The 27,754-nt window shown below is 56.0% G+C and overlaps 8 protein-coding genes across 8 annotated transcripts; 5 read left to right on the top strand and 3 right to left on the bottom strand.

The window, feature by feature from the left end:
- Positions 1 to 109: 109 nt before the first annotated feature.
- Positions 110 to 4,729, bottom strand: B0T15DRAFT_577627 (uncharacterized protein). Its single transcript, XM_062871062.1, has 13 exons — positions 4,261 to 4,729; positions 3,734 to 4,062; positions 3,477 to 3,659; positions 3,153 to 3,288; positions 3,081 to 3,094; positions 2,949 to 3,012; positions 2,864 to 2,904; positions 2,305 to 2,759; positions 1,980 to 2,172; positions 1,842 to 1,867; positions 1,599 to 1,663; positions 1,418 to 1,490; positions 110 to 1,302 (listed from the first exon to the last, which is right to left on the bottom strand). Exons 1-13 carry the CDS (start codon positions 4,504 to 4,506, stop codon positions 230 to 232), a joined length of 2,898 nt encoding a protein of 965 aa, XP_062718329.1. The 5' UTR covers positions 4,507 to 4,729; the 3' UTR covers positions 110 to 229.
- A 682-nt stretch (positions 4,730 to 5,411) lies between these two features.
- On the top strand, positions 5,412 to 6,588 carry B0T15DRAFT_309305 (histone-fold-containing protein). The gene is made up of 3 exons (XM_062863903.1): positions 5,412 to 5,644; positions 5,714 to 6,391; positions 6,473 to 6,588. Exons 1-3 carry the CDS (start codon positions 5,534 to 5,536, stop codon positions 6,479 to 6,481), a joined length of 798 nt encoding a protein of 265 aa, XP_062718328.1. The 5' UTR covers positions 5,412 to 5,533; the 3' UTR covers positions 6,482 to 6,588.
- Positions 6,589 to 6,982: 394 nt separating this feature from the next.
- Positions 6,983 to 10,098, bottom strand: B0T15DRAFT_309314 (exocyst complex subunit Sec15-like-domain-containing protein). The gene is made up of 10 exons (XM_062863904.1): positions 9,889 to 10,098; positions 8,798 to 9,811; positions 8,614 to 8,745; positions 8,460 to 8,561; positions 8,300 to 8,409; positions 8,103 to 8,238; positions 7,751 to 8,043; positions 7,535 to 7,691; positions 7,221 to 7,474; positions 6,983 to 7,156 (listed from the first exon to the last, which is right to left on the bottom strand). Exons 1-10 carry the CDS (start codon positions 9,937 to 9,939, stop codon positions 7,075 to 7,077), a joined length of 2,331 nt encoding a protein of 776 aa, XP_062718327.1. The 5' UTR covers positions 9,940 to 10,098; the 3' UTR covers positions 6,983 to 7,074.
- Positions 10,099 to 12,036: 1,938 nt separating this feature from the next.
- On the top strand, positions 12,037 to 14,717 carry B0T15DRAFT_562423 (RNA recognition motif 2-domain-containing protein; the record flags this gene model as incomplete). The annotated part of the gene is made up of 11 exons (XM_062870576.1): positions 12,037 to 12,546; positions 12,609 to 12,782; positions 12,836 to 13,090; positions 13,175 to 13,723; positions 13,780 to 13,901; positions 13,963 to 13,993; positions 14,047 to 14,064; positions 14,141 to 14,213; positions 14,267 to 14,346; positions 14,393 to 14,507; positions 14,569 to 14,717. The coding sequence occupies 11 exons, from the start codon at positions 12,037 to 12,039 to the stop codon at positions 14,715 to 14,717; spliced, it is 2,076 nt and encodes a 691-aa protein (XP_062718326.1).
- A 366-nt stretch (positions 14,718 to 15,083) lies between these two features.
- Positions 15,084 to 18,595, bottom strand: B0T15DRAFT_309289 (UNC-like C-terminal-domain-containing protein). Its single transcript, XM_062863902.1, has one exon. It carries the CDS (start codon positions 18,240 to 18,242, stop codon positions 15,348 to 15,350), a length of 2,895 nt encoding a protein of 964 aa, XP_062718325.1. The 5' UTR covers positions 18,243 to 18,595; the 3' UTR covers positions 15,084 to 15,347.
- Positions 18,596 to 19,008: 413 nt separating this feature from the next.
- Positions 19,009 to 21,137, top strand: B0T15DRAFT_309213 (uncharacterized protein). Its single transcript, XM_062863901.1, has 4 exons — positions 19,009 to 19,079; positions 19,155 to 19,222; positions 19,284 to 19,729; positions 19,788 to 21,137. Exons 2-4 carry the CDS (start codon positions 19,168 to 19,170, stop codon positions 21,009 to 21,011), a joined length of 1,725 nt encoding a protein of 574 aa, XP_062718324.1. The 5' UTR covers positions 19,009 to 19,079; positions 19,155 to 19,167; the 3' UTR covers positions 21,012 to 21,137.
- A 1,263-nt stretch (positions 21,138 to 22,400) lies between these two features.
- On the top strand, positions 22,401 to 24,282 carry B0T15DRAFT_543200 (uncharacterized protein). Its single transcript, XM_062869974.1, has one exon. The coding sequence runs from the start codon at positions 22,827 to 22,829 to the stop codon at positions 23,985 to 23,987; it is 1,161 nt and encodes a 386-aa protein (XP_062718323.1). The 5' UTR covers positions 22,401 to 22,826; the 3' UTR covers positions 23,988 to 24,282.
- A 741-nt stretch (positions 24,283 to 25,023) lies between these two features.
- B0T15DRAFT_309135 (uncharacterized protein) lies at positions 25,024 to 27,348 on the top strand. The gene is made up of 5 exons (XM_062863900.1): positions 25,024 to 26,326; positions 26,383 to 26,513; positions 26,577 to 26,741; positions 26,800 to 27,262; positions 27,334 to 27,348. Exons 1-4 carry the CDS (start codon positions 25,206 to 25,208, stop codon positions 27,138 to 27,140), a joined length of 1,758 nt encoding a protein of 585 aa, XP_062718322.1. The 5' UTR covers positions 25,024 to 25,205; the 3' UTR covers positions 27,141 to 27,262; positions 27,334 to 27,348.
- The last annotated feature ends 406 nt before the right edge of the window (positions 27,349 to 27,754 follow it).

The raw sequence follows: 27,754 nt of genomic DNA, 5'->3' as shown, positions 1-27,754 counted from the left end.
CTACCGGGGGGCATGGTCATATTGGGCTGTGAGGGAAACAACAGTACCAGTGTGTAGGTACTCTGGCGCGTTGTTGGACAACCCGCCAAGCCAAAGAGCGAGAAGTTGTCCCGGACGTTAGATCAACACTTTGCCATACTATACTACACAAGCCTACACGTCCTAGAGATATCTATCTTATTGTACAGTTACAAAGCCGATCACCCACTCATCCATCGATAAACCGGTCTCATATCGAATTCAGCCCGACGGCCTCCCTGACGAGCGCCATCGTCTCGGCAGCGGCCTCGGCGGCCCTATTGTTCCCGTAGTTTGCCAGGTCGCGGAGACGCGTCCTCTTTTCGGGCGAGGTGTAAAACAAATAGTCCTGCCGGACCTGCGCCAGCTCGTGGCAGATGACGTCGGCCACCATCTCCTTGAGCTCGACGATCCTGACGCCGCGCATCTCGTCGCCCAGCTCGGCCGGCGTGCGGCCCTGCGGGTCGAAGCTGGCGAACATCTCGAGCAGGTTGGCCACGCCGGGCCGCTTGTCGCGGTCGTACGTGACCGTGTCGGACACGGAGTCGGTCAGGGCGCCCTTGATCCGGGCGTTGATCGTCTCGGGCGAGTCCGAGATGTGGATGCGCGACTTGGGCGACGGGTCCGACTTGGACATCTTCTGCAGCGGGTTCGTGAGCGACATGACGCGCTTGGCGGGCGAGATCAGCGTCGTGGGCGGCACGAGGCAGTCCGTCCGGTAGGCGTGGTTGAAGTTGGTGACGCACTCGCGCGCGAACTCCAGGTGCTGGCGCTGGTCCTCGCCCACGGGCACGTGCGTGGCGCGGTAGAGGAGCACGTCGGCCGCCTGCAGGATGGGATACGAGAAGAGGCCGTGCTTGAGGTGCTTCCTCGCCTTTGCGCTGTTGAGCGAGGCGTCCTCGCCCAGCTGCATCTTGCTCTTCCACTGCGTCATGCGCGACAGGTAGCCCGTCGACGCCGTGCAGCTCAGAATCCACTGCAGCTCCGCGTGGCCCGGCACGGCCGACTGGAAGAAGATGGTGCAGCGCTTCGGGTCGAGCCCTATGGCGAGCAGGGCGGCCAGCATCTGGATCCTGTTCTCGTAGAGCTCCTCTCTCGGCCGCGGCACCGTCATGGCGTGCAGGTCGACGACGCAGAAGAACAGCTTCGTCGAAGGCTGCGCCGTGTCCTGTAACCGCTTCCACTCGCGCATGGCGCCGAGGTAGTTTCCAAGGTGCGGCACGCCCGTCGGCTGAATGCCCGAGAAGATGACCATCCCATCCCCGTCATAAGCAGCTGCCGTTTCTGCCGTTGCATCGTTCTTTCCACCCCCGTTTGGCGAAGAGAAAAGTGGTGCTTGTGAGTTATCATCATGGTCTGTCCCAGAGGTGAAGTGCCGCGTCAGACGCTGCTTCGGTACCGTTGTAGTGACCGCTGCGGCCGTTGTCGATGCTAGCCTTCTTCGTATTGGCGGGTGTGAATCGCGCACCCGACTAAGATGCCGCCAGGCATTGCGGGCCACACTACACCGATGATGCATTGAGATGAAACGAACAAATACGCCGACCCCGTTTCTCCAGCCCAACTATACATGAGCTAACTGGGCCGTTGTATGTCGGCCCTTTACCTCGCCTCCGTCGGCTGCGTGGCGTGGTGATGAGAGACACTGGATGTGTGTGAAGTTATTGTGGGTCTAGGAAAATAAAAAGGAGGCGGCCTCAGGCGCCCTCCCTCCGCCAGCGAGACGCAACTAGAGCGATATTTTGGAGTTGTCATATAGACGCAATTCGGCTTAACAGCTGGGCACTATACTGGACATTGACTTGTTATGCCTCTCAACTTACAGGAAGCGTCAAGTGATGGACATAAGCTGCAGTATTCGTATGTATCCAGTAATGTACCATACACGTCCATGCAATACTGCATACATGCCGTTCAGCTCTTCCTACAAATACACTAAAACACCACACAACTAGCGTTACCGCCCGCCAAAAACCCTCCTCCTCTCCGCGGCAAGGTACTCGGCAAGCTCCGCGGCCGGAGGCTGGTGCTCTCCGGGCTCCTTGCCTTTGGCCCTGTGTTCGGGCCGTCTCTCCATGTAGCCCAGATGCTCCCACTTGTCCTCCAGCAGCTTCTCCGTCTCTTGGATGCTCTTGTCCATCTCCTTCCCAACGCCTATTGCGAATTTTCACATTAGTCATGATACCCTCACTAGGCACATACCAAGAACAACAACAACAACAACAACAACAACAACAACAAAAAATAAAAAAAGCACAGCAAAAGAGCAAAGCAGCAAACACATACCCAACTTGCTAAACTCCCAGATATTCGCCTTCATACCGATCCCATAGTAGGCATGCTTCTGCAGGAACGCCAGCCACAGGTTGACCGTCTCCGGATGGCCGTCGCGGATCTGGATCAGCCGCCGCAGCGTGATGCGCTCAAAGTTCTCCTGGCTCTTCTTGAAGATGAAGGTCGACTTGGGCACCGTCCAGCGCTCGACCAGCCGCGGCAGCGGCACCGGCCCATACGCGGGTAGGTTCAGGTAGTAGGCCGCGCGCAGCGCAAAGTCGCAGAAGAACTCGAGGTTGCGCACCGAGTAGGACCGCAGCTGCAGGTCGCACGACGGCACCCCGTACTCGGCCTGCCGCCGGAGCGGCTTCAGGTAGAGCGCCTCCAGGGCGCGGGGCATGCGGGAGACGCGCGTCGCATTGGAGTCGCTGGTCGTCGCGGCAGATTGGGTGGCGGTTGGTTGGGCGCTGGCTGCGACGTTAGTTGCTTTCCTTGTGTCTGGCTCGCAGGGGGCTTCGAAGGGGCTGGAGGTGCATGGTCGTCGGATGGAGTTCGTGCTGGGCTAACTGACCTCGACTTTGCGGGAGTGGGCTCATCGGCTCTACCGGTCCTCTGTCAGTAGCCGAGGGCATCGCCGAGATGACATTGCTACTCACACCGAAGCAAAGGTGCGAGGCTGCGTCGAGGCTCGCGGGACGCCGACCACGGCCGATCGAGGTGCTGTGAGGGCCTGTCATATGGAGTTAGATAAAGCCTTTGAGCTAAGATAGCACTTAATCCAGTCTTACGCATTGGCCTTGGACTAGAGGCCGTAATGGCCTTATTAACCGGGGTGAATTCATGTCTGCGTGACCGTTAACTGTGGTGGATGTCGAACTCGGATGGATCGCTCTGGCGCGGCACCAATTTTTGGCGCGCGAATGGTCAGGGTTCTTATCGATATCAGCACCCGCCGAGAACTTCAGCTCAGCCAAAAACATCACCCCCGCAGACAGCCTGCACTTCAGGTTCAGAAGCAGAAAACAAGGTACTTTTCCAAGTCGACTCGACGTTTTGTTTGTATTGGACTTGCCGTAGCAAGATGTAGCCTAATGTGATTACCTAGGTGGGTCATCTGTCCTAAGGGCGACCTCTGTCTTCGAGGCTCTGGAGCTCGTCGGAGAGACATCGTCATCTGGGCCTACGTGACAGACTCCAGATGCTCAAGGTAGCCGGAACTGCGCCGGCGGGTATTGCATCGGCGTTGGGGCAGCCCGAAATACCAAGGCCTTCGCCTCGTGAACTCCCTGGTGGTGGTGAGGTGCCGCATGGCGCAGACGGAGAATATGAGTAGCGCGCGTGACCAACCGGAAGGCGCTCGCAGGATACTGTTGCAAGTATACCCCTAATATCGCTTCATCCGTTCCGCTTCCTCCGGCCAGCGACCAGCTTCTTGTAGTACCCCTTCCTCCCGCTGCTCTTCTGTACCTGGATGTCCTGGTACTTGCTCTTGAACTTATTGACGTTCTCGCCCGACAACACTTCCTCAACGATCGTCCGCTTCCGCTCCTTGCGCGTCAGGCGCCCGCTAATACCATCAGTGGCCCCAGCAATGATGGTGCCCACCTGACTATACTCGGGGACGAAGTCTTTGCGGGTATCTCGCTTGAAGAACTGCTTGCCCATTGCAACCACGTCACGCATCCGCAGGACTTGGAGGTCGCGCTTTAGCTCGGGCGTCAAGTTTGTGCGAGGTAGGTTGTACCACTCCGAGAGTGTATCTGGGGGCCCCTATCTCTGGTGAGTATATTGAACCGACGAAGCGAGCAAATAGAATGAGCCAAGGGGTGTTCAATCAGAGTAACTATGATATGAAGGTAATCATTTTGGTGCCAGCTCAGGCCCCATAACGGGATGTTGCCAGCGTCATTAAGGTTGGGATTTGCTATCATCATAGAACACGTGGAGAGGGGAGAGCCATAAGCATACCTTCTTCTTCTGGGCAAGCTGGGGAACCCGAAGTGACAGCATTTCAGACTTCTTGTCCGCAACTGCTGTATGTTCCCCAGCAGTTACCGCCACAGACGCCGTAACAGGTGCTGCAACAGTTGCCGGAACCGTCGTAGCAGTCATGGCGCCCGCGGCATCTGGGCTGCAGTTACCAGAAAGCCGAGCCTCGGCCTCCGAGAGGAGACGATCGATCTCATCGTCGGGCAAGCCAAGCGTGGCGGTCATGTTGCCTGGATAAAGGCGACAGTCCTGGTTAGGATCTGGGAAGATTCCGTTGGAGTGCTTCAGCGGAATCAAAAAATCAGAGCTGCAGAACTGCTCATAGAAAAATAGAAATTTGGGGTGGGGCTCTGTGTAGGTAGAGTGGATCTGCAGCGCCAGCCTAGGCCTGGGTCACAATCTGGCTTGTGCGTTTCGGCAAAGGAAAAACATTGATGTTAGCTCGGTTTCCACACGCACGTGTCCGTGAGGTGGCTAGCGTATGCCGTCATAAGGCAGGCAAGAAGTGAGGCTGGTGACAAGTCAGCTGTCTGCCGGTTGGGCAGCTCTGATACAAAAAGACAGCCAATCCCCCGCCCGTATTTTTGCCTGGAAAGCCGGACCTGCGCCACAGCCTGCTGTCCGCCCGCTGATGCCCAACCTTTCCGAAGCTGACTGACCGCTTGAACAAATCATCACTCTTCCAAACATCAAGTTATCTGTCAAATTCCCGCGTTGCGAGGGCTTCATTCAAGGTACGTTCTACAAAATCTCACTTGCAACTTCTACCCCGGCAGTTACTGCGCCAATCTCCAGTCTCCTACTGTTCGAGCTTCGACCAATCCGCCCGTTCAGATCTCACCAATCATCTCATACGACTGCTCTCCGCGAGCTGAGTGGCTCGCGGTCGCGGTAGGGGAGTCGTTCAAACAACCTTTTTTGAACTCCACCCATTCGCTTCCCCTCCCTAGACGCGCCATCCAATCATCCAATCAATCCGCCCAATCAAAGGGTCATCCAGGGGAGGCCGGTTGCGACCGGAGAATGGCACCGAGTTGAGCAAAGTAAACAAATGCGCGGGCTAACATGGCATGCGTGAATCAGTAGCCGAAGAGAAACAATAAGTACCGAGACAAGCAGGGCGACATCGGAGCAGCCGGAGAAACAGACTCGCGTTTTGCTCGGGATCCCTTGGTGTAGCAATTGAGGAATCGGGGCATAGGAAGGAGGCGCAAGCAATAAAATATCCCGACACGACGGGACGCGACATATCATGGACCCGCAAAATCCGTCCTCGGCGCAGCATGGCCAGCATGGCCAGCAGCCGCGGCAGATGCCCGTTTATGACCTTAGCCATGGTGGTCACTATGGCGCCAGCTCAGCGGTATGTTCCAACACACACTAACACCTCTCCTCCCGACGGCATAAACCAGATGCTAATGTCATCTTCTAGATTTCTCAACAAGGCTTCGCGCCCTCCGAATTGTACACGGGAACATGGGCGAATGTGCACCAGGGCCTGACAGGCCATTACAAGGATGTCCTCACTGCGTATTGGCAACACACCATCCAGCACCTTGAAAGCGACACCCACGACTACAAGATGCATCAATTGCCACTGGCGCGGATAAAGAAGGTTATGAAGGCCGACCCAGAAGTCAAGATGATTTCAGCCGAGGCGCCGATCCTGTTCGCAAAGGGCTGCGACATCTTCATCACCGAGCTCACCATGCGGGCCTGGATACATGCGGAGGAAAACAAACGGCGGACTCTCCAGCGGTCCGACATTGCCTCGGCGCTGGCCAAGTCGGATATGTTCGACTTCCTAATCGACATCGTCCCGCGCGAGGAAGCCTCTTCCCACGCCAAGCGGACAAGCAACCAGGCCGCGGCCCAACCCGCTGCACCCCAGCCCCAAATCCCCGGCGTCGGCGCCCCGAATCACGGCCAACACCAGATGGCTGCGCCCGAGTATACCCTCGGTCACGGCATGGGCCCGGAAGCGGATTACCGTCAGCCCCAAACCATGTACGCGGGTCAAGTACAGCCGGGAGCTCCCCCGTATGGCCAGCCGCAAGCCCAGATGTACAACGTCGACGAGATGTACTATGGGGCGATGCCTCCCCAGCAGGTATGAATGCATCCTCTGGCCCGAATCGTTGGCCTTGCTCCATTCCGCAGTCTGACGAATCAAAACTAACTCGACCAGTAGAGCGCCTAGGTGCCGCCTCATGAGCATCAAGTGCCAGCGGACCCCCGAGTGGGTGGCGCGGTTCCCGACGGGATTGGACGCCCAAAACAATGGGAGGGCCCGGGGGTTTACCGGACCTAGCATGATACCCTGAGGAAACAACAACGGCGCACAGTCGGAGTGTTGGCGGATACAAGGTATCCAGGTTCGGACCCTCCACCTGTGAAAGATGTGGAGCGTCGAATTAGATCATGGACGCTGGGTAACCCAACAGAGCGAGTGGTGGCGAGTGGGTGGTGTGGCGGAACGGCGAGGAGGGGGGTAATGGTTGAATACGGTCGCGAATCCGGGTCTGGCGCAAGTAAAGGTTGGGTATTTTCGGGGACAATGCTGTTTCCTTGCTCTCACGAGGAAACAGGCAGTGTATGTTTAGGATCATTTTCCCCCTGCGGGTTTCCGATCGGAGCAGATAGGCGGTCCTGTTGGTTTAGGCTTTTCACGACCAGATTATGACTTTTCTCATTCAATCACATCATCCCGTATTCATGAGGGCCAATCCGACATCATTCTCGTAACGTCGTGTCCGTAGGTAGGGAAATGGAAATGGGGAAGCCGTAGGAGCATCATCTCAAGCCGAAGCGCGAACCGAACTGGAAGTTGGCGAGCGGCGCCGTCCGGCTTGTGCTCTCGACCGTTTGCGTGAGCCTGGTAGGAACCGTTAGCACACAATTATCACCCTTCCATGTTTGCTCTTCCGAAAGATACGCACTTTTCTAGCAAGATAGGCCCGTTCATGGCATCCACGCGGCCGTACTTCTTGTTGCGGATGGAGATGTCGTAGAACTCCTCGTGGTTCTCGGACTGCATCAACGCCACCGTCTGCTGGAGCTCGTCCAGGTTCTGCTCGAGCATGAAGGCGTTTTCCAACTTGCTAACGAAGCTTGTTAGGTGCTCTACGTCCAGGGCCATGGCGGCCACGCCGTTGGGGTTGATCCTTTTGACTTCGGGGGATAGCGGGAGGGCCTACGCCGAGCATTGTTAGTTCCACGGGATACAGTAGGGAGGAGGAGCAGGATGCTTTACCAGAATCTTGTTGGCCGCGTGGCTGAGCGCGTCAAAGTAGATGAGCTCTTTGATCTCTCTAGGGAGACCCAGCAGGGTGGAGGCCATCTGGTTCTCGAGGAAGCGCGTCAGAGTAACCATGTAGCTGCTGGGCTGTGTGGGTTTTGTTGTCGCAGTCCTATGCGGTTGTCAGTGTGTGCCGAACCGAGAGTCCGGGAACCTGCATTTGATACTCACCAGTCATAGTCGGATGTGTCCACGAGGTCGTCGATTTTGGAATTGACGAGCTCAAAGATTCGTTTCTCGGCCGTCTTCTTGTGGCTCCTGAACTGCTCCGTTGCTCTCAGAGTCACCGGTCCGCCTGCTGAGGTGGATGATCGAACTTGGATCAACAACTTCTCTAGTTCCTGGCAGGCAACCTCGAAATGCTCCAGGTTCGTCAGGATCTGCACGATCTGTCCGAGGTATTGGGAGTTTAGCCGCTCAACGAGCAACTGGCAGACGATATCGGTCAGGAGTTCGTCCAGGGTCTAGGTACGACGGTCAGATCGGAGGTCAAGCATCAAGGAGTGGGAGCGGGTCTGCATACCCTTCTGAGTGTTTCATCAACGACGTTGGGGTGATCGAAGTTCTCCTGAGTGAAGTCGAGGAATTGGTCTGCGAAGTTTCTGATGTTTTTGCAACAGAGGTAATACATCTGGGAAAACGGAAAGACAGAAGGAAACCTGCGGGTCGTTAGCGGCCCGGAACAGAGAGCACCCTCGGAAGCTAAACCCAGACACATACGTTATCTCCTCTGGAGTCCTTTCGTCAACAAACCAGGTCATACCGAGCACCTCGTCGTACTCCTCGCGCGTCCTGACGGCCATGGGCATATAGTCGTCCGTTGATACGATCTGCCGCAAACAGTCAGCCACAGCCGATGCCTCCAAAGCGGCTGACTTACTTCTTGAAAGTCTTCACCAAAGCGACGCTGCAGCAACTCAGCATGCTTGTGGAATAGCACAAGCTGAAAGTTGTTCACCAAGGAGGCGGAGTAGCCCCAACCCTGACCGCGTTAGCAGGAGCAGCTCCAAGCACCGCGGGGAGGAAGAGCTCACCTCCATTGTCTGGATAAACAGGGCGATGTCTTCCTTGATTTTAAGCAGCAGCTCCGCGTTGCTCACGCCATCTAGAGATCTTGAAATGATCCGGATTGCGGCCTGGCACATTGAATCCCAGAGCTCGTCGACCTGTTGGCTAAAGTTAGGGTCCATTTCCTGCACTTAATCAACAGCCGCTTACATCAAGGGTCGTGCGGACCAGCGGCGCACGCTGCATAGTCGCCTTCTCGACGATGGCAAATCCGGCAATACATTCCAAGAGTTCCTTCAAGGCATCGTCATCATCATTGGCGAAGATGTTGTCATTGCTGGGTATCATCAGGTCTTTCTGCTGCCGCCTAGTCGCTGAATACTCAGCACGGAATCTGTCGATCTTGCCAAGAGCATCGTGGATGTGCAACGCTTCGTACAAGGGCGTGAAGTCAACCTGTACCACATCGTTGTCGAGAACGTCAAAGTCGTTGCTCTCGTCGAAGACCAGCTCGATGGCGGAATTCAGTTTGAAGCGTTTTAGGAACTCGTTTGCCTCCACCCTCTCCTTTTGCCGAGCCCTCCGCTCCTGGGTGTGGAAGAAAGCGACCTCGCCAAGGAACTGTGATGTCTCCCGAATGCGAAACAACCAGGTGTTCAGATCCGACATGACCAACTCGGATATGGCCTTCTGAGAGGCTGGAATGGATTTCTGAATCATATCGGCAAGTTTGTACTGTGTTGCGTACTTGTTCTGTATGATTGGCACCAAGTATTCGTTTTGCAGGTCCTCCAAGGATTTGAGGGCGGCGTAGTACTTCTTCCTCCTGATGAGATCATGCGCATTGTTGACCGCGTGCAAGATCTTGAGCGACTCCTCGAGAGCGTTCGACACCTCAGTGATGTTCTGGCGGACACCACGCGTGTTCACCAGTGCCTGCTTCTGCGCCGCGAGCTTCTCGGTGCTCGCCTGAATCGACTGGTTGAGGTCCAAGATCTCCGATGTCAGGGCCACGGTTCCCTCGCGCACTTCCTGCAGCTGATTGACGGAGCTCAAGAATTCCTCATGCTTGGTCAGGCCGATGCGCTCAATGTCGCCCTCCCGGTCCTCGGCATACTGGGAGAGGCTCTGCACGAGCGACCCAATCCGGCCGCTTGTTGACGCATCTTTCAGCACAGGAATTAATTGGTCGAGGAACTCGGAGTCAGACGGCGCGAGGATAATCTGCAAAGGCAAATGTTAAGTATTCATGGACTCTAGGTAGAATTGAAGCCCGCTAGGAACAGGCGCGATCAACGAACCTGGGTGACAGCCGAGTCGTAGTCGTCCCACGTTTGGGGTTTCCTCGGCATTTTGGGTTGCGACCATCAAGTTCGCCGGTCACTGTCGATAGATGTCCCCGGAAGCTCCGGTCCAAGCGGAGTAGACTGGCTTTGGCACCCGTCCCAGGAACTGTGGCTTGGAGCTCGTCTGTCATGCCGACAGCACGCTGTTAGCTTAATAAGGAGGACGGGCATCTGCGGCGTCCCAGGAACCGGTGGTCTGTGCGTCAATCCCTTCTCTGATCCGTTGGCATCAGGCTTCATAGCACTCATCACGAACATCACCTTCTACTATACCTTGGTATCAAAAAAAAGCTCAAATTCTGAAAATGGAGTTATCGCAATCTTAGTTACCGGACATCTTTCCGCAACCTGATAACCTGTCTTCCAAGCTTGCTTTGCCACCCTCCAGCCAAATCGTACCACCGACATCACTTGTTCTCCCCTCAAGTCCAACAATAAACGAAGATGAGCCAGCTTTGAGCTGTTTCAAACAGCTCTAGGGTTCTAGAGTCGGCTCGGGATTGCCTCTCTCGGTATCACCTAAGGGCAAGAGAGAAGACATGTTAATAATCATGTAGTTCTCATGGCACGACGACACTCGGGAGCATCACAGAATTGATCCTCGTGATCCTAATGCGGTTCAAGGCAAGAACTGTCGGGCGTATTACATACTACTATCGAAGCTAGGTAAGACAGGAATATCGGCACGGAGTTACTAGCCTACTAAATTCTCCCTTTATATGCTCTTGTTTTCCTTCACGAAGAAATTGTCAAGAACTACTAGTAGCACCTAAGAAGCCTACCTGGTAGATTAATCTCACACAAGAACCTGCCAAGGTTCGAGGCGTGAGTGTTTCCTGGAATTGTAATAGAACTTCACACTTCTCATAAATCCGTCCTTGCAGCATCAATGTGTGCAGACGACTGGGACCGCATTGCTGATGCGGCCTTGATCCACCACCATGAATGCTTCATATATACATACAGGTGCCTATCTTGCACAGTGACTGCCTATATCGTTAATCAGAACGCCAAAGCCAGTGGTTGACTTGGGACTTCACTATGGCCTGTCGTTGCTGTTAGTCACAATCACTATCAACATTAAAGAGTTTAGAGCAATGTTGGATCCCTTTCAACCTTTGAATTCGCCCGCCAGAATCCAAACCTTCCCCAGGAGATGGGTCTCTCGTTACTCCCTGAGACAAGACTCCAACATAGTTTGCTGGTTTCCGGTCCCCACTACGTCCGAGATACCTCTTCCATGACAAGGGGGCATACCATGGACCCTCCCGGCACCAGATACTGCACCATCTTTTGTTTGGCCTTGGCTTTAGATGAGACCACCAAACTCGAAGAGCATCAAGGTCTTCACCCGGTCTCTCCTTCGGCAGCTTCACTTCCAGAGCCGTACCTGGAGGCGCCTGCAGGCTGTGCTTTGCTGGACAGCTACATGTAAGTGAATCTCGGTCCCGGTCTGTGCTCCGCATCACCCTTTCGTCTCCCATCGAGGGGCAGCTTGTCCCGTCATTGAGAAGGATTCCGGAAGCCTCCTAGTACACCAAATCAGGCATAACCACATCGTGGATAAGCCCTAAAGTTCCAGGTGCAAGGAGAACCGTTCCCACGAATTCTTCTTTGAAAACCCACCTCCCAATTCTCTTCTCAGGCCAGTTGATTTCCACCGACAAACAACTACCACGAGGTCTCGGGTGGCATACCTCTTCTTTGCCCTCAGGCTCGAGTCCACCGATCTCCAAGGTCGCAACTGCCCAGTCGGCAAGGTCCTCCTTCCTTATTCATTTCTCTTCTCAAGCTCCTGCCTCAGGAACTTGCACTTCCCTACCACCGATCCATCCTACGCGCCTTCCAATTCTGGGGTCCCCCATCGCGTGGAATTTTGGAAATTCGGAGCCGTCCATCAGTTCTCTTGCGGGGTCTCTTTGGATTGTCCACGTCTTCTTCAGTTCCTTCCTCACTTCAGGGTCCGACTGCAAAAATACCCTCAGAACTCTCTTCTCTCGTCAGGTCCCATCCGGCTGTATGCCTGAGTCGACTTCCTCGTACTACCACAAGCGTCACCAAGAAGGCACCCAGCGAGACAAGCCTGTCAGCGCACTCTTCACCATGGCGCAGGTGCGAGATCCTCCCTTCAATCTGTCCTCTCCCCATTCATCAAGTGGCGGTGGCGACTCGTATAAGCATGAAGCCACACCGGAGACCAGACTCACTGTCTTCTCTCCGGATGAGAACTCGGCCAGATCCAATAAGTCACTGAACACGCTCACCTTGAGCGCTCCCTCTGACCGCGCTGTCCGCTTTCATGTCAAGCCCGAGGGCTTCAGCGATGCTGGTGATTCTGAGAAGGATCCTTTCGTTTCCAACAGCACCACCCTTAAGGGAGATCAGAAACTGTCGCCAACCGCCTCTGCCTTCCGGCCTGTCTCTGTTCCCATTGTCGCCCATGGCTCTCTGTATGGGCCGTCTGGACCGAATGGTGGTCTGAATACCAACCGCCAGCTTTTCGCGGCTCAGGCCACCGCCAAATTCAGTCATCAGTTGGGGATTTCTCGTTGCCTTGTCATTTACTCTCGTTCTGGCGCGCTTACTCTCGCGGATATTGAGGGCTATCTTGCGGTATGGCTATCACCCACTCCCCCCTGTTTACCTCTCAGCATGTTTCTAACCAACCTACACAGAAGTTGGAGCGACTCGGATCACAGTGCCAGGGCAAGAGCTACGCGGTCGCAGCCGACGGCAAAGTCTATCTTCGCCTCTCAAATGTCCGGGACGCTCGCAATGCCCATGACAACGTTGAGCTTGGCTCCCCTGACTGGTGCGCTGAGTACGTTGTCCCGAACGAGTACAACGAGGTACCTATCTCCTCTCTTCTTTGACGCTAGATCTCCATGCTCACGAGTGCCAGGTGTGCGGCCAGCTTAGCCACGCTGAGCCAGTCTTCGACTGCCTGCTGCAGGTTACCGCTTACGGTCAAGGTGCCAACGCTGGCACCGCCCATGTTGAGACGGTAGTGCAGACCTTGCTCGAAACCCAAGGCGAGGTCTTCGCGCTTCTGCGCCAGAGCGAGTCGAACGACTCCGCTTTCCGCGCTGTGGTTGAATTCTCTGACACCGAAGTTGCGGTTTGGGTTGCTCATAGGTTCAACGGAGCCACAGTGGGCGTAAGTCATCGGATCTATCTTCTCTTTGGTCATCTCTAACCGTAACCTTCACAGGGAGTCAATCTCATTCTGACACCGTGCCAGCTGGATCTAGAGTCTGGAACGCTTCAGACTGTCGATCTCAGCCTCCTCGCGAGCAACCCTCCTAGAACCCCGGTTCGCAATGTCGGAAACGTCAACGTCTTCCAGGGAAGTGGTGTCTGGGAAGTCGCCCACCCGGCCAACGCAATTGTCGCCGCTGGCCGTGCTGTTCAATCCTCTGCCGGCTTCCACACGCCGCAGCAGTTCGCCATGTATCCGGTTGTCTACCCCGGCATCACCACTTCGACACCGAATCGACTCATGGTTAACCAGACTCCCACCCGTGTCCCGAACGTTCCTCAGATGGGCCCGATCTCGCCCTTGTCTGGCGGCATGCCAGTCATGAGCCCCTTGTATACCACGCCCCCGGGGACGCCGATGGGCATGACCGGTGACTTCAGCAGCCCGCGGAGCATTCAGCATTACGGACGTCTGGACAATCGTCGCCAGAATGCCACCAGAGTCAACAGGTCCCCGTACTACGGCAACGCCGGTCACCACAATCATGTCGACGTTAATCGTATCCGGGAGGGTATCGATGTCCGTACCACAGTAGGTGACCCCCGTCCCGATCAGATCGCACATAGTACAGTAGCTCACCCATGCAGATTATGCTGCGCAATATCCCCAACAAAGTTGATCAAGCTATGCTGAAGCGGATCATTGATGAATCGAGCTGGGGAAAGTACGACTTCATGTATCTGCGCATTGATTTCGCCAATGATTGCAAGTGAGTATTGCTATCCGGCCGAGTTTCCCTTCGGTTTCAGCCACTGACATGGTACATCTAGCGTTGGTTATGCGTTCATCAACTTCGTGGATGTAAGTGATCCCCGCCCACTCGTGGAGAGCTGTCACCGCTAACTAGTGACTAGCCGTTGGATATCATCGATGTATGCTGCTACCATTCCCTCGTCCCCTTGGTCGCTACACTTACGCCAAAGCTCGTGGAAACTAATTATGAGTCAGTTCGTCAATGCGCGCGGCAACCAGCGTTGGAACTGCTTCAAGAGCGACAAGGTGGCGGAGATCTCCTATGCCAGTGAGTCGTCACAATGCACCCTGAAACCATAAGCGAACGCTGACCTGTCCAAGCGATCCAAGGAAAGGACTGCCTGGTCCAGAAGTTCCGTAACAGTTCCGTCATGCTGGAGGCTCCTCACTACCGCCCCAAGGTGAGTTCGCCCTAGTCAATCACTCCACTCCAGCTGACAAACGTAGCTTTATTACACGACCAATGGACCTAGGCCTGAGCTGGCGGGCCAGGAGGAGCCGTTCCCCGAGCCTGACAATCAGTCCAAGATGAAGCGCAGCTGCGAGAATGCTGAGCATGTTGGTGAGTCGCAAGCACACTTGGCCCTGTTCCCGATTATGTTGCTAAGATGTCTTCGCGTCAGGGCTCTTCACGCCCAACGCCGGCCAACATTTCCGTGACGAGCAGCGCCGTCGCCGTTCCCAGTACGATCGTGGAACCAGACTCGCCGCCCTCGAGGAGTACGACTACGCTGCTCACATCCAGCAGCACGGCTTTTTCGTTCCCCAGTGAAGATCACGGACGCCGCTAATGCCATGGTATTGATTAGGGCTGGCTTGCTTGGCGATGAGGACGGTATATTTCGCGATTCTTTTGCTGTTATTCAAGATTGACTACTTCGTTGACAAATGGTTCTCATTTTGGGAGGCGGCGGAAGGGCACACAGCTTATACCAGTGTTACTTGGCTTGCGAGAAGGGAGAAAAAAATGAGGGAGCACCGGAGAGAGAAGGGAGAGGGAAGATTGACAGGCGAGGGGACGAGACCGGACGGGAGGATTGGACTACGCCGAAGGGGTTTCTGAAGCCTTGGTGGTCTAGGAAATTCGGCCCATACGGCAGAGCCTGTTTTTGACTCTTGAGTGGTTCAGAGGAGACCGCACATGCACCGGACAGGTATATTAGCTGGGAAATCCGGACATTGCTTTGGCCCGCTGAGTTAGCTTTTAATCCCACGTTGCTCTTCTCTCAAGGCATGAATGCCTTGTGCGCGTGACTTGATCTCGTCATCATTCTAAATTCCTCTGGTCCATCACACATGAATCAGGCTGACAAACAAGGTACGCGCTAGAGTTCATTATGGTATTATGCTGACTTTAGATCGAGGCGCTCATGATAATCATCAATGATACCGTCATCACCCATCAACTCGGATCTTCAGGCAGCGCTGGCAGCGGTTTTCTGACACCGCCCAAATGCGACAATGCTGGTCGAGCTCTCAATGAAGAAGTCGGGCTCTCTCGCCTTTCACCGTCCTCTTCCCCTTCTATTATTCCCTGCGAATCGGGGTTGGTCTCAGATGATGACGGACTGAAATCGACTACCTCGATGGACGACATCTCCTCGGGCCTTTCTGAGCATGACACTGGCTTCCCTGCTGTGCGGTTTGCAGCAATACCCCCCTGGCGCGATGGTGTGACCTCCCCTCCTTCTTCCGCTTCTCTTTCTTCTTCTTGGCAGTATTCTTCTTCTTCTCTTCGTCGTCCTTCTTCCCTGTCTCCTTCCCGGCTATAGAAGGACGTCTCGGGGCTGCTGGGGTTGAGATCGCGGTCGCGGTCGCTGCGGGATGTGGCGGGCGTGCTTTCCCTGCTGTGTTCCGATGGCGGGGTCAGGGGCAGCAGTTTGTCTTTGAAAGAGGCGGCGGAATAGAGACGTCGCGGGAGGGCGGAGGCGGCGAGCCGATCATCCGGACCGGACCTGGGGGGCGAGCCTGGGAGGGATGACGATACCTCGGTGGGGGACCCGGGTCTGTTTGTTGCCGTTGTTGTTGTGTAGCCGTAGCGGCGGTTATAGGGGGATGTCTGTTGCGAAGGAGGGAAAGGGGGGAAGTTGTCCAGCATGGCGGCCGACAGGCTGGTAATGTTGTTGTTATTGTTGTTATTGTTGTTGCCGGCGCCGCGGCTGAAGATGACCAGGACGAGGCAGGAGAGGAGCAGCACGCTCTGCAGGATGGCCATGCGCTTCTGGAAGACGACCTCGTCGGCCAGGACGTTGAGGCGCGAGGTCAGCGCGACGATCTCGCGCTCCGACTGCTCGCGCTGCGCGTCGAGCGCCAGCACCGTGCTCTGCCAGATCTGCTCGTACTGCGTGCGCACGCTGCGCAGCTCCGACAGGACCGTCCTGTTCAGCTTGTCGAGGAAGGCGTCGACGCGCGTGATCTGCTTGCGCTCCATCTTCAGGAGGACCTCCTGCAGGAAGCGCGACTGGTCTTCGATGTACTGGAGCGAGAGGGAGGTGTTGGACTCGAGGAGCTGGAGGCGCTTGGTTACCGTTTTGAAGAAGGACTCTTGGACGGTGGGTGAGGCCGAGGGGGAAGCGGAGACGGAGGTGGTCTTGTTGCGAGACGTGGTCGTGGGCGCGGATGACGAGCCATCCGCGGAGTCCGTTCGGGTTTCCGACTGTCTTTGGGTCGGGTGACTTGCTGTGCCGTTGTTGCCGGCCTGCAAAGGTGTCGAAGGAGAAGAAGAAGGAGAAGAAGGAGAAGGAGAAGGCGGTGCAGCCGTCCACTGGCCCTGAGAGACGGGAGCCTCGGGAGACGCAGACTGCGGAGACGAGGAATTGCCGGGTTGGGACCCTTCATCAGCGCCCGGCACGGCGGACTGTCGCGGAGTCACCGTATCGGGTGCCCCAGCAGGCATGTTCTGTAGTTTACTTGAGCCGGAATCAACGGGAGTGGGGTCAGCCGTCGTGGGAGAGCGCAACTCGCACATATCAAGTGAGAAACTACTAGGAAAGAGGGGGCGCCAAGGTGTGAGGCCCATTTCTGTGACGGCCTGGGTTGTGTTCTCATCCCTCTCGACAACCGTTGAGGTGTCATTGGCCGCTGGCTCTTGCGCCTTCGGAGTCTCCTCTACTGGCTCTTGAGCCGAGCTCTGGATCTGCTCCGGTTCTTCGTCGTGGCTTGGCTCCTTCCATGTGTCCAGCATGCGGGTGCCATGGACACGAAGCAGCGACACGGGGCAGTAGAACTCGTTGCCCCAATGGCTCAGGAACTCAACTCGAATATATTTCGTGTAGATTTGAGGATGCTCAATGAGGAACGCCTGGATATCTCGCGAGTTCCGTGCCTCGAAAGTGCCCAGTTCGACCCATTTGTCCAACTTCACCGGATACCGATCGCTCACGCTGACCCTGAACTTGCGGATCATGCTGGAGAAGAACTCGAAGTTGGCCAGGACGACGGTGTCGACCAGGATGTCGTCGCTCAGCTCGACAATGACAAACTTGTTCTTGGCGCGGCATTCCAGCAGCATGTACGAGTCCTTATTCTCGACCAAGATAGCTTTGGCGTTCTTCGCGCCCGGGCTGGTCTTGAGGACCGTTGCCCCAGCGTCGAAGGATGAGTATGAGAAACGTTCCTTGCAGGTCTTGCCGGCATCCTTGCTCCGGTAGTACTGCGTCTTTCCGTTGTCGTAGAGGACCGGTTCCTCTTTGACCTCCCCCTTGGTATCGGGAACCGGCCCGCCCGAGGAGGAGGAAGAGGAAGCAATCTCGGACACTTTCTCGGCCAGGGCGTCGAAATCCAGCGAAATCTCTCCCTCTTCGCCAAAACTGTCGCCATCCCCATTGTTCATGGCGGGGTCCCGTTCGCGGTGCTCGCGCTGCTTGTGCGCCTTGATGCTGGCCGGGTCCTGACCCGACTTGCGCAGCATCATCTCCTTCCATTCCTCGAACGACATGAAGGAGCTGGCAGCCAGCTCCTCCTGCTTCTCCTGCTCCTGCGCTGTGGCATTGTCTTGTGCTGCGCCCGAGCTCGCACTAGCTGCCGTGGCAGTGACGGTGACGGTTGCTTGTGCCCTGTCGTTGTCGTCGTCGGTGGCAGTAGGGGCGGGACTCGTCCACGACGTGCGCAAGCATTGCTGCGGCAATGTATGCGTGATATAGTTGATCGTCCTGAATTCGCACACTTCTGCGGCGGCCGGCGCGGCGGTCACGGCCGGGTCCGGTGTGGACCTGGAGCCATTGGCACCGGCTGCGTGGAGTCCCAGCAACACTAAGGCCGGCGCGATTCGTCTCGCCCAACTCGCTGGATCGCGCATACTTTTTCAGGTCGCTGTGCTGGGTTCTGGCTTCTCCATGGCGCGGTTGTCAGATGGGGCCGGCGTCAGGATGTCTTCTTTGTGGTGTTCTCTCGCTCAAGCGCCAGTGGTTGGGTCTGGCCTGGCCATTGGCGCGGAAATGCCTGCTAAAAGCGATCCATTGGGAGGAGCTGCAGCTGCATTTCTGCAAGCTGGCAGTATCAGATTGGCATCCGTCATTGTGTCAGGGGTCCGTCTTAGCTGGTTGCTGGGCAGCCCGGCTTTATTCTGGGTTAGGGTCGGACCCCAGATCTACCTAGCAGGTTATTTCAAGTTGGGATCCATTAGTATTGTCTTCCCCGCTCTTCTCTGTGGGCGGAATAAGTTAGATTTTCTCTGTGCACTACTTATCATGCACAGATTACTCTACTTCCATTGCGCAGCTCAGTCTCAAGTCATCAACATTTGCACTACACTAAACAGTAAACCACTCATCGAGAAGCTGTGTAAGAGCGGCATCGGCAATCGTGTCTGTTGCCCGAGCCCCGCCAGCTCGCAGCCGCTCGGCCTACACGATACCGACGGGAGTCGGCATTGGTCGAGACCACGTCTCAACATTAGGCTAAATGTCTCCAGGCGAGGCTGCTCAATGTTCCTGGCGGGGCAGCGTGCCGGCGTGCCCCGCCACGGTACATGTTGTTGACCTGAACGAAGATCAGGCTATGACGAACATTGCCCCACGTGGGGTCGAGTAAAAGGGGACCAGATCCCCTTCTGTTCGTCCGATCGTGAGAGCTTATTTACTTGGCCGAACTGTAACTTGAACTGTTCCTGCGGTGTCGATGTTTCGCTGAAATTGTGATTTACGGTCTTTATTAGGTGACTTGGGCTTATATACCCTTCCCTTCTCCCACTCACTTATTAGCCGAGCAGCTCCCACGCCGCAATGGGCGACGGACCCCTCTACCTGGGGTTCGACCTGTCGACCCAGCAGCTCAAAGGTGTGCCTCAAGCCACAGACGGATAGCAGCTCGGTCAACCTGGCTAAAATTCCTTGCCCAGCGATTGTTGTGCAGTCCGACCTTCAAGTTGTCTCCGACGCCAAAGTCGACTTCGACCAGGACTTCGGCGCCAAGTACGGCATCAAGAAGGGCGTGCTCCTCAACGATGAGGAAGGGGAGGTCTTTGCTCCCGTGGCCATGTGGCTCGAATCCCTAGACCTGGTGCTGCAACGGTTGCGGGAGAAGAAAACACCCCTGAGCCGGATCCGAGGCATCAGCGGTTCATGCCAGCAGCACGGGAGCGTCTACTGGAGCCGGCAGGCAGAGACTCTGCTCGGTGGTCTGCAGGCGGATAAAGCACTTGTTGACCAGCTGACAGGCGCCTTTTCGCATCCGTATGCGCCCAACTGGCAGGACCATAGCACCCAGGCCGAGTGTGATCGATTCGATGCCCACCTGGGGTCGGCGGAGCGGTTGGCCGAGGTCACGGGGAGTGCTGCGCATCATGTTGGTGTACCACAGGATGGATGTTGTTACTGACCTTTACTAACCATTTCCTCGACAGAGATTCACTGGCACGCAAATAATGCGCCTCAAGCGCAAGCTTCCCGACATGTACGCCGCTACGTCGCGGATATCGCTCGTCTCCTCCTTTCTCGCCTCCTTATTCCTCGGGGCCGTCGCACCAATGGACATCAGCGATGCCTGCGGCATGAATCTCTGGGATATCCAGGGCAGCAGCTGGTCCGAGCCCCTGCTCGAGCTAGCAGCCGGCAAAGACGGTGTCGCCGAGCTGCGCAGGAAGCTAGGCGACGTCCGGCAGGACGGCGGCGGGAGCATGGGCCGCATCAGCAGCTACTTCACGACCAAGTACGGCTTCAGCCCAGACTGCGAGGTCGCCCCCTTCACGGGTGACAACCCGGCCACGATCCTCGCGCTGCCCCTCCGCCCGCTCGACGCCATCGTCAGCCTGGGCACCAGCACTACCTTCCTCATGAGCACGCCCGTCTACAAGCCCGACCCGAGCTATCACTTCTTCAACCACCCGACCACCCCGGGCCAGTACATGTTCATGCTGTGCTACAAGAACGGCGGTCTCGCTCGCGAGAAGGTGCGCGACGCGCTGCCCAAGCCACCCGCAGATTCCTCCTCCTCCTCCGATCCTTGGGCCACCTTCAACAAGCACGCCCTCGCCACGCCGCCCCTCGACGTCCGCTCGGACGCCGACCGCGCCAAGTTGGGCTTGTACTTCTACCTGCCCGAGATCGTGCCCAACATCCGCGCCGGCACCTGGCGCTACACGTGCAACGCGGCCGACGGCAGCGCGCTGCAGGAAGCCGACCGGGCGTGGCCGGCCGAGACGGATCCCCGCATCATTGTCGAGTCGCAGGCGCTGTCGATGCGCCTGCGCAGCCAGAAGCTCGTGACCAGCCCCGCCGGCGGGCTGCCCGCCCAGCCACGGCGCATCTACCTCGTCGGCGGCGGGTCGCTGAACCCGGCGATTGCGCGCATCATGGGCGATGTGCTGGGCGGCGCCGACGGCGTGTACAAGCTGGATGTGGGCGGCAATGCATGCGCGCTCGGCGGGGCCTACAAGGCTGTCTGGGCGTTTGAGCGGGCCGAAGGCGAGACGTTTGATGAGCTGATCGGAAAGCGGTGGAAGGAGGAGGGCGCGATCCAGAAGGTGGACGATGGGTATCGCGACGGGGTCTTCCAGAAGTATGGGAACATGCTGGGGGCGTTTGAGGAGATGGAGGAGAGGATTTTGAAGGTCGCGCGGAACCAGTAGAATATCCTTGATCGACTAGCTGTTGGGGAAAGTGCCAGACGTCCTGGATAATTGCATACGTGTGAGGCTGGGGTTATCTATACACTATCTTGTGTGGTAGGCAGCTACCGATGTCTGATAACCACTAACATCGCTCTCATTGAAGCTCAAGGCTCGGAAGGAGGACGTACGGTAAGAGAAACCCAGTTCTGTAAACATACAGAGTAGAGTATACTCCCATGTTAAGCATCTCTTGACCTCGCTGTTAGCTTATGGGCTATTCGGGACATAGAGCCCAGCCGCACTGGAGTTATATAGCCCTTTCTCCTGTCTCTTGCCCCTCCTACAGGTCGGTGAGACACCGTACTGAGGGCAGAGAAGCACGTCTACGGTGGCACAGCACCCCAGTCGGCAGAGATCCGCGGTTCTAACGCTCACCTGTGCTTGTTTCTCCGAGTACCTACCTCACCTAAGTGACAACCGACAAACTGCCAGCAGTGTGAGCAGTGCACTTTCGAAGTCGGAGGAGCCTGGATTCGCGATTTCGATCTCTCCTGGGCGCGTCTCTGCTTATGCCTCCGTGAGAATGCCGTGTTCACCTTGGCGGAGGAACAGCTCGGTCAATTGCTTGCTCATTCTTTGCTGCAGTCGCAAGGGGGGCCGGCTGGACGGGCTTCTGCCTATGACGGACAAGTTAGACAGCGTATCCCAAAAAAAGGGTGCAGGCAAGCAGACTCTGAATGCGGTTGTCCTCAGATTAGATCAAGTTATTTGTGCCATCATGGGCATCTGAGCGAAGATGACCCCAGAGCGTGAGCTCGGTTTCTTCAACGCTGAGTTCTGGCCTCTGGAGGGTTTCATGTTGCTCTTTGAAGGTCATCATGGACGGCGGGTTTGGATATAGCATGGGACCAGTGTAGAGAAGCACAAATTTACCTTGTGGTGGCTGAAAGAGTTCAAGCTTGTGACGAGGGATGGGAGTCAGGCGGTCGCGGCACAGTGATGACTGGTGAGGATGCCGACATCTTTCATTTCGATCAGCAGGCTTGTAGATAGCTCGGAACAATCCGTTGTCAAGTGCATGGTGACGAGGCGCAGAATGTGGCGGGGCTGCGGGTAAATTCCTGGCCTTGACACGCCGAGTTTACATCCGTAGTATATTTATCAATAATGCTAGCCATAATTTCCCAAAAAATACAGTATCTTCTATACAGTATATGCACCGTGCCTTATGTATGTGGGCAAATTTGAGCATCGGGCAGCATCCGGACTTCCCAGATTCTTTCTAGATAGGAGGGAATTGTCCTATACACCTCAACATCGTATAAATATGTAACTGCCTGCGGGAATTAGGATGTACGGTTGCTGTGTAGTGATTTAACTATACGGTATGTTACCGTGCCTATTAATTCCCCAGCAACCGCTTGCCGATTATTCCACGTTTTATCCCTTCTCTGTTTGGCCACTTGCCCAATCCTCCCTAGCTCCGCCCCCAAATTACCCCTCCATATTGCCTGCCCCTCCTCGCGTTCCTATGAGAGCTTCGTCATTTTGTCTTTGACCTACACTAGCGGCACAGAGCTTTCCCGTATAAGAACCCTGACCGTTACCCGGTTACTTTGTATAAGGTAGCTCCGACACCCCGCCCCGACCCTTGTGTCGGTTCAAGTCGGTTTGCATGAGCGATTCAACGGATCCGCAAGCCCCACCACAAAGATTAAGACCCAACCTTTACAGACGACACCACCTATCACATATCAGAATCAGGGCCTCTGAGACTGATGTTTCATTGCTAAGGTGTCTTTTTTGGTTTGTTTTCAGCTGAAAGTCTAAATCATGTCTGATGACGGCACTTATGCCCCTAAAAGCCCGGACCTTTCGTCCTTCTACTCGGCAGGCCCCACTCCACCGGCGGAACCAGCATCTGAAAGTGGGCAGCTATTTTCGAAGCACTCCCAGTCCAACATTTCAAGCATTTATAATTTTCAAGCGCATGCGCCTCACGAACAAGGCCAGAATTACGCCACACCACCACGAAGCCTCGCTCACGCACGGTCCACATACGGCTCGAACACCAGTGAAGCACCAGGGTTTGTCGGCGGTGTAGAATATTCACAGCCCGCGAAACACGAATACTACTATCCGCCACGTGCACAAAGTTACCCAGGCCCTGGATATTCCCAAGCTGGGCCTGGATACACGGCCGGATACACGGCCACACAGTTCCCCCAGCCTCAGCGGCAGACATTCTCTCAGTCCAGTTCTCAATATCAGTATCAACAGGTGGAGCACCAGCCATTCCCAGTACAGACCTCTCAGTTTACCGCTGCTCAATCACAAGTGCGTCAGCACTACGACAACACGTTACCTAGTACCGGACAGAGACAACCGGGAGGCCAGGTCCAACACGATTTTGTGAGCTACCATCCGGACACGATGCCTCCGAGGAGAGCCGCGGCTGCAGCCGCTGCAGCCGCAGTAACCTCCCAGACTGCCTCTGAAGCCATTCCGGACATTAAACATGAAGCTGCTGGCTCCGCTGTGCCCTCAGCTTCAACCTCAACTTCAACCACTGTCGAACCCGGCCAAGTAAGGACCAAGTTCCCCACGGCTCGTATCAAGCGTATCATGCAGGCGGATGAGGAGGTTGGCAAGGTGGCGCAACAAACTCCCATCGCGGTAGGCAAGGCGCTGGAGCTGTTCATGGTGGCGCTGGTGACCAAGAGCGCCGAGGTGGCCAAGCAGCGCAACTCGAAACGGGTGTCGGCGCAGATGCTGAAGCAGGTCGTCGAAGCGGATGATCAGTGGGACTTCTTGAGGGAAATTGTGAGCAAGGTCGAGACGGAGGAGAAGGGGGGGAAGGCTAGCAGCAGTGGGGCGGCAGGTCAGAGTGCGAGTAGCAAGGTGAAGGCGGAGAGTGAGAGTGAGGAGGAGGGGGGTGATGGGGTTCCCAAGAGGAGAGGCCGTGGCGGTGGGAGGAAGAAGAAGGACCAGTAATGGGGGGGTATGGAACAGACGGTTGAGGCAAACAGGACGAATTGTTGCTCAGCCGTGTCTTCGGTGAGTACGGCGATGGCAGCAAACGACATGTTGGACTGAACCGTATGGTGTATTCACGAACGGGGAGCAGGCGTTGGGAATGGTCAACTTGTTTCCAAGGTTGCACGAACTATGTAGCGAGACATTTACATGCTCAGAAGGCGAGCAGAATGTCAGCGGGCGGCATGCTGGGTGGGTATTTTGCTAGAGGTTTCAGATCGAACTAAGAACATGCTGAAGTAAAGATAAACATTATGGATTTCTCCTCCTTCGAGAGTGCTCAGCAGGCTGTAGACGGAGGGTACATAGGTAGGTACTACTGTACTACCTACCGGTAAGCTGTCTCTCGCCCAATAGAAACATTGGTGGGTCAAGGCGGAATGTTATCGGGAGGTGGTGTGATACCTGTGGATCGGTCCGCTAGAAATGTGATAAGCCCCCCAATGCGTCCTTCGAAGTTTGTCCGGGTACCTACAATACACAGTAACTTCGTCTGCATTGAATTGCAGCGGATGAGGTCTGCTTTCGACCTCCCTGGGCCGAAATGGCCGGTTCAGAACGGTCCAGGTAAGCTCGTCCGATTCCCGTCCACCATCCATGGATGTCCAATCCTTCAAGCGGACAGTGATGCCTGGGCAAATGAGCGATCAACGCTGCAGGCTGCACTATCTAGGGTGGGAGGTGCCTTAGCAAGAGGGTCGAAATGCGGTCAACCTTATCGTCCAGCACCGCGAATAGCGCCAAAGGGAAATGGTTGCCAGATACCTAGCCGACTAAAGATGCGGCTTAATCTGACGGGCCCTACTACCTAGAAGTCGGGGAGCCCCAGCGCTGGGCATTGAAAGGTCGGGCGGGCAGCTGCCCTGGATAGATGGACGGCGGCATTTCCCCAGCGGCCCAGCGCTGCCCCGGGCAAGGAAGGAAGCTAAGGGTAGCCTAACCGTCCCCAAGCCAGGCTATTTTTCGGTTGCCCACCCCTCAGCGCCGCACTCCCCCTGTCTCTTCCAGGTTATCTATTTTCCAGGTCTATCCCCGTGCGACCCTCCCGACCAACAATAACTTATGTTCAGGCGGAGAGGTGCGGAGAGGCACACATGTGAGGTGTCAATCCCCTCAATCTCCGTGCCAGAACGATAGCGTCATGGCCGGTGATGGGTTTGTGCGGCGAGGTCCATAATGCCAGCCCAGGGTCGTTTCCCGGCTCCCAGCCTTCCGCCCGTCGACGACGAAGCAACCATCCCCTTCTCCGACCTCTTCAAAAGCGGCTTCGATCCTGCCACTCTTGATGCGACGACCCAGCTCGCCGACCGGAGCATTTTTGTGACGTCCAACGGCCGCCGCTATCGCTTTGAAAGCGTCTCAGATCCCGCTCCAGCCTATGGTCGCGTGCCAACCTCAGCAACTCCCGTTACTAGCCCACCATCCTACTTCCCGACATCGCGATCATACGAGAACCCTTCCTATAATGCCGTAGGCTGGGGAAGAGGTCCGTCAAGTGCGAGCTCATATTCCCCCGGCGCACATCCGGCCCAACCGGAGTATGCTGGGACCACCGTCCCGGCTCCGGCGCCCACTGCCGCTGCCCACGAAGTCACGAGTATGATGGCGCGCCTCAGCATCGATCGCTTCGGCGCAACGCCACTATATGGAGAGTCGGACGGAGGGGTGCAGGCCGCCGAGACCCTGACGGATCCCGATGTTGGTCCAAGGATGCTAATGAGTCCGGCGAGTCCCGACGGCCTGTCAACATCCCCAACAACAGACTACATACAAGAACAACCACAACACCGACAACCACCGCCACCGCCTCCACCAGATTATGCGTCGGACGGGGTGGACTACGACTACGCCAGCCCAGGTGCCGCACCACAGTATTGGACGAATGTCAACTACGCGAAATACACGGCGCAAACCTATGCTCACCTCCAGAGCTCGCGGCAGATGGCAGTGGCGGTTACCGGGCTTCCGTCACTGATGGAAGATTCTACACCAATCACGTTTTCCTACACTGACGCCGATCCTACGCCGACGCTGTCACCAGCTTCGCCCAGCAGGGAGGTGTGGGACGGGCAAGGAACCGGGAGTGGGCACCATTACCCGCCGCTTCATGCCTCAGTATCAGCGCCGCCCGCTTTTATGGGACAGCAACCGAGCTATCTCCAGGTTCAGGTTGCTACGAACGAAATCGATACTCTGACGCCTGTAGTTGTGCATGATCCTGCGGCCTCGACTTTCAGTGACGGTGCAAGTACGGGCCGGGATAATGTCTTACCGGGCGAGGTTCTCGTGTTTGACGGGTGAGCCATCTTTCAGGAACGGGGATGTGACAGAACGTTCCACTAATTCCACTTAGACCAGTCAAGAGCGCCCAAACTCTGACAGCACCAGTCTTCCGGGACAGCCTGCTGAAAGTGTTTCGAAACACCCTTACCAACGATCTCAGATTCTATTGCAGAGTAGATCGCGAGTCTGAAACGTATTGGAGTGGGTCCTCCTTTTCACACAGTTCGCCCCTGACAGCAGGGTTGCTAACAAATCCCGATGTAGTGAAAGCAAGCAATGCGCAGCTTGTCCCCGCCTACGCCTACGACCAGCGGCTATCCAACGTCGTGTACATCCGCGATAAGGAGAGCGACAAGGGGAATGGCTACATGCAGGCTTCGCAGGGAAACTGCAGGCCAAGTGGCATCTACCAGTTCTCTAGCCTGAAGGGTATGCTACCCGATCGATCACCGAGGCAGGCATCTAGGCACTAACTAAAAGTAAACAGCACTCTTTGACTTCCAAGCGAAGCTCACAGGCGAGAAGGTCGTTCTGGACATTGGTAGCGTCCGGATGGTGACGCTCAGCAGAGCAAACAGTCGGTCGAGCACACAGTACTCCAGCGCTAGACTGCAAATCTGGCATGAACTCGAAGGGCGGAGGAGTGCCCAATCAGACGTGGCCTCATTCGTTACCGCCGGCACCACACTATCAGGCCCGCTAAGGGAAAGGCTTGTCGCGAGCTCCTCGAGGTTGATGTTGTATCTGGGCCGAACAGGAGAGTTTATTACCGCTTTCAGTACGGTGTTTAGCCTACCCGTGACAGGAGTTGAGTACAGTAATTGCTAACCTAGACACAGTTACGGATGATCTGGAGATCAAGGCCGAAGGACAAACAGTGGTGAAGTTGAAGCCGAGGAAGGGCCCGCTGCCCTTTTCAAGAAAAGGGTCACGGTGGCCGTGGGTCAAAGGTAGGGTTATGAAAACATGACTACCAGTAGCTCTTGTCCCAGGGAAGCATACTGACTGTCTGCTTAAACAGCACACTTAGAACCGAAATGTGGCTCCGAACCGGCAGGCCTCGATATCCACGGCAGGGCGGTCGATGTAGACGTCGGATCCGATTATGACTCGTACAAGACGTTTGAGATTGAGTTTGAGAACTCACCAAGTACGTCACACGTTCGCGGACCGGGCAGGTCTTCCTTCATACCTTACACATACTGACCACCTACCTGCAGGCCAGGACAACTTCATCCGTAAATGGGACGAAGTGATGAGGGAGCGCAGACTCCAACGCGCACGGCTGAACCACATCCAGGTGGACATGGAGTCCGCTGTGTTTACGGGGCGTCAGGCACGGGGCGTTTTCATGTGATCGGGGGTCTGATTTTCTCTCCTGTACTATGGACACTGATGTGCCACGATACCACTAATGTACGCGACACTTTTTGCCTCTGGAT

The sequence above is a fragment of the Chaetomium strumarium genome (genome assembly GCF_033439665.1).
Source record: "Chaetomium strumarium strain CBS 333.67 chromosome Unknown B0T15scaffold_7, whole genome shotgun sequence".
NCBI classification, from domain to species: Eukaryota; Fungi; Ascomycota; class Sordariomycetes; order Sordariales; family Chaetomiaceae; genus Chaetomium; species Chaetomium strumarium.
This window is presented reverse-complemented; position numbering and strand designations above follow the sequence as displayed.

Excerpts from the sequence above, each read along its gene's own strand:
- B0T15DRAFT_309213 (XM_062863901.1), top strand. The coding sequence starts at position 19,168 with ATGGGCGACGGACCCCTCTACCTGGGGTTCGACCTGTCGACCCAGCAG. Across the intron at positions 19,223-19,283 it reads GTCGACCCAGCAGCTCAAAG|CGATTGTTGTGCAGTCCGAC; the intron begins GTGTGCCTCAAG and ends TTCCTTGCCCAG. Across the intron at positions 19,730-19,787 it reads CGGGGAGTGCTGCGCATCAT|AGATTCACTGGCACGCAAAT; the intron begins GTTGGTGTACCA and ends TTTCCTCGACAG.
- B0T15DRAFT_309289 (XM_062863902.1), bottom strand. The coding sequence starts at position 18,242 with ATGCGCGATCCAGCGAGTTGGGCGAGACGAATCGCGCCGGCCTTAGTG.
- B0T15DRAFT_309135 (XM_062863900.1), top strand. The coding sequence starts at position 25,206 with ATGCCAGCCCAGGGTCGTTTCCCGGCTCCCAGCCTTCCGCCCGTCGAC. Across the intron at positions 26,327-26,382 it reads GAGGTTCTCGTGTTTGACGG|ACCAGTCAAGAGCGCCCAAA; the intron begins GTGAGCCATCTT and ends AATTCCACTTAG. Across the intron at positions 26,742-26,799 it reads CCAGTTCTCTAGCCTGAAGG|CACTCTTTGACTTCCAAGCG; the intron begins GTATGCTACCCG and ends AAAAGTAAACAG.
- B0T15DRAFT_543200 (XM_062869974.1), top strand. The coding sequence starts at position 22,827 with ATGTCTGATGACGGCACTTATGCCCCTAAAAGCCCGGACCTTTCGTCC.
- B0T15DRAFT_309314 (XM_062863904.1), bottom strand. The coding sequence starts at position 9,939 with ATGCCGAGGAAACCCCAAACGTGGGACGACTACGACTCGGCTGTCACC. Across the intron at positions 8,746-8,797 it reads TGGTCCGCACGACCCTTGAT|GTCGACGAGCTCTGGGATTC; the intron begins GTAAGCGGCTGT and ends TTTAGCCAACAG. Across the intron at positions 8,562-8,613 it reads TGTTTATCCAGACAATGGAG|GGTTGGGGCTACTCCGCCTC; the intron begins GTGAGCTCTTCC and ends TAACGCGGTCAG.
- B0T15DRAFT_577627 (XM_062871062.1), bottom strand. The coding sequence starts at position 4,506 with ATGACCGCCACGCTTGGCTTGCCCGACGATGAGATCGATCGTCTCCTC. Across the intron at positions 4,063-4,260 it reads AGCTTGCCCAGAAGAAGAAG|GGGCCCCCAGATACACTCTC; the intron begins GTATGCTTATGG and ends CACCAGAGATAG. Across the intron at positions 3,660-3,733 it reads AAGAGCAGCGGGAGGAAGGG|TATCCTGCGAGCGCCTTCCG; the intron begins GTACTACAAGAA and ends TACTTGCAACAG.
- B0T15DRAFT_309305 (XM_062863903.1), top strand. The coding sequence starts at position 5,534 with ATGGACCCGCAAAATCCGTCCTCGGCGCAGCATGGCCAGCATGGCCAG. Across the intron at positions 5,645-5,713 it reads ACTATGGCGCCAGCTCAGCG|ATTTCTCAACAAGGCTTCGC; the intron begins GTATGTTCCAAC and ends GTCATCTTCTAG.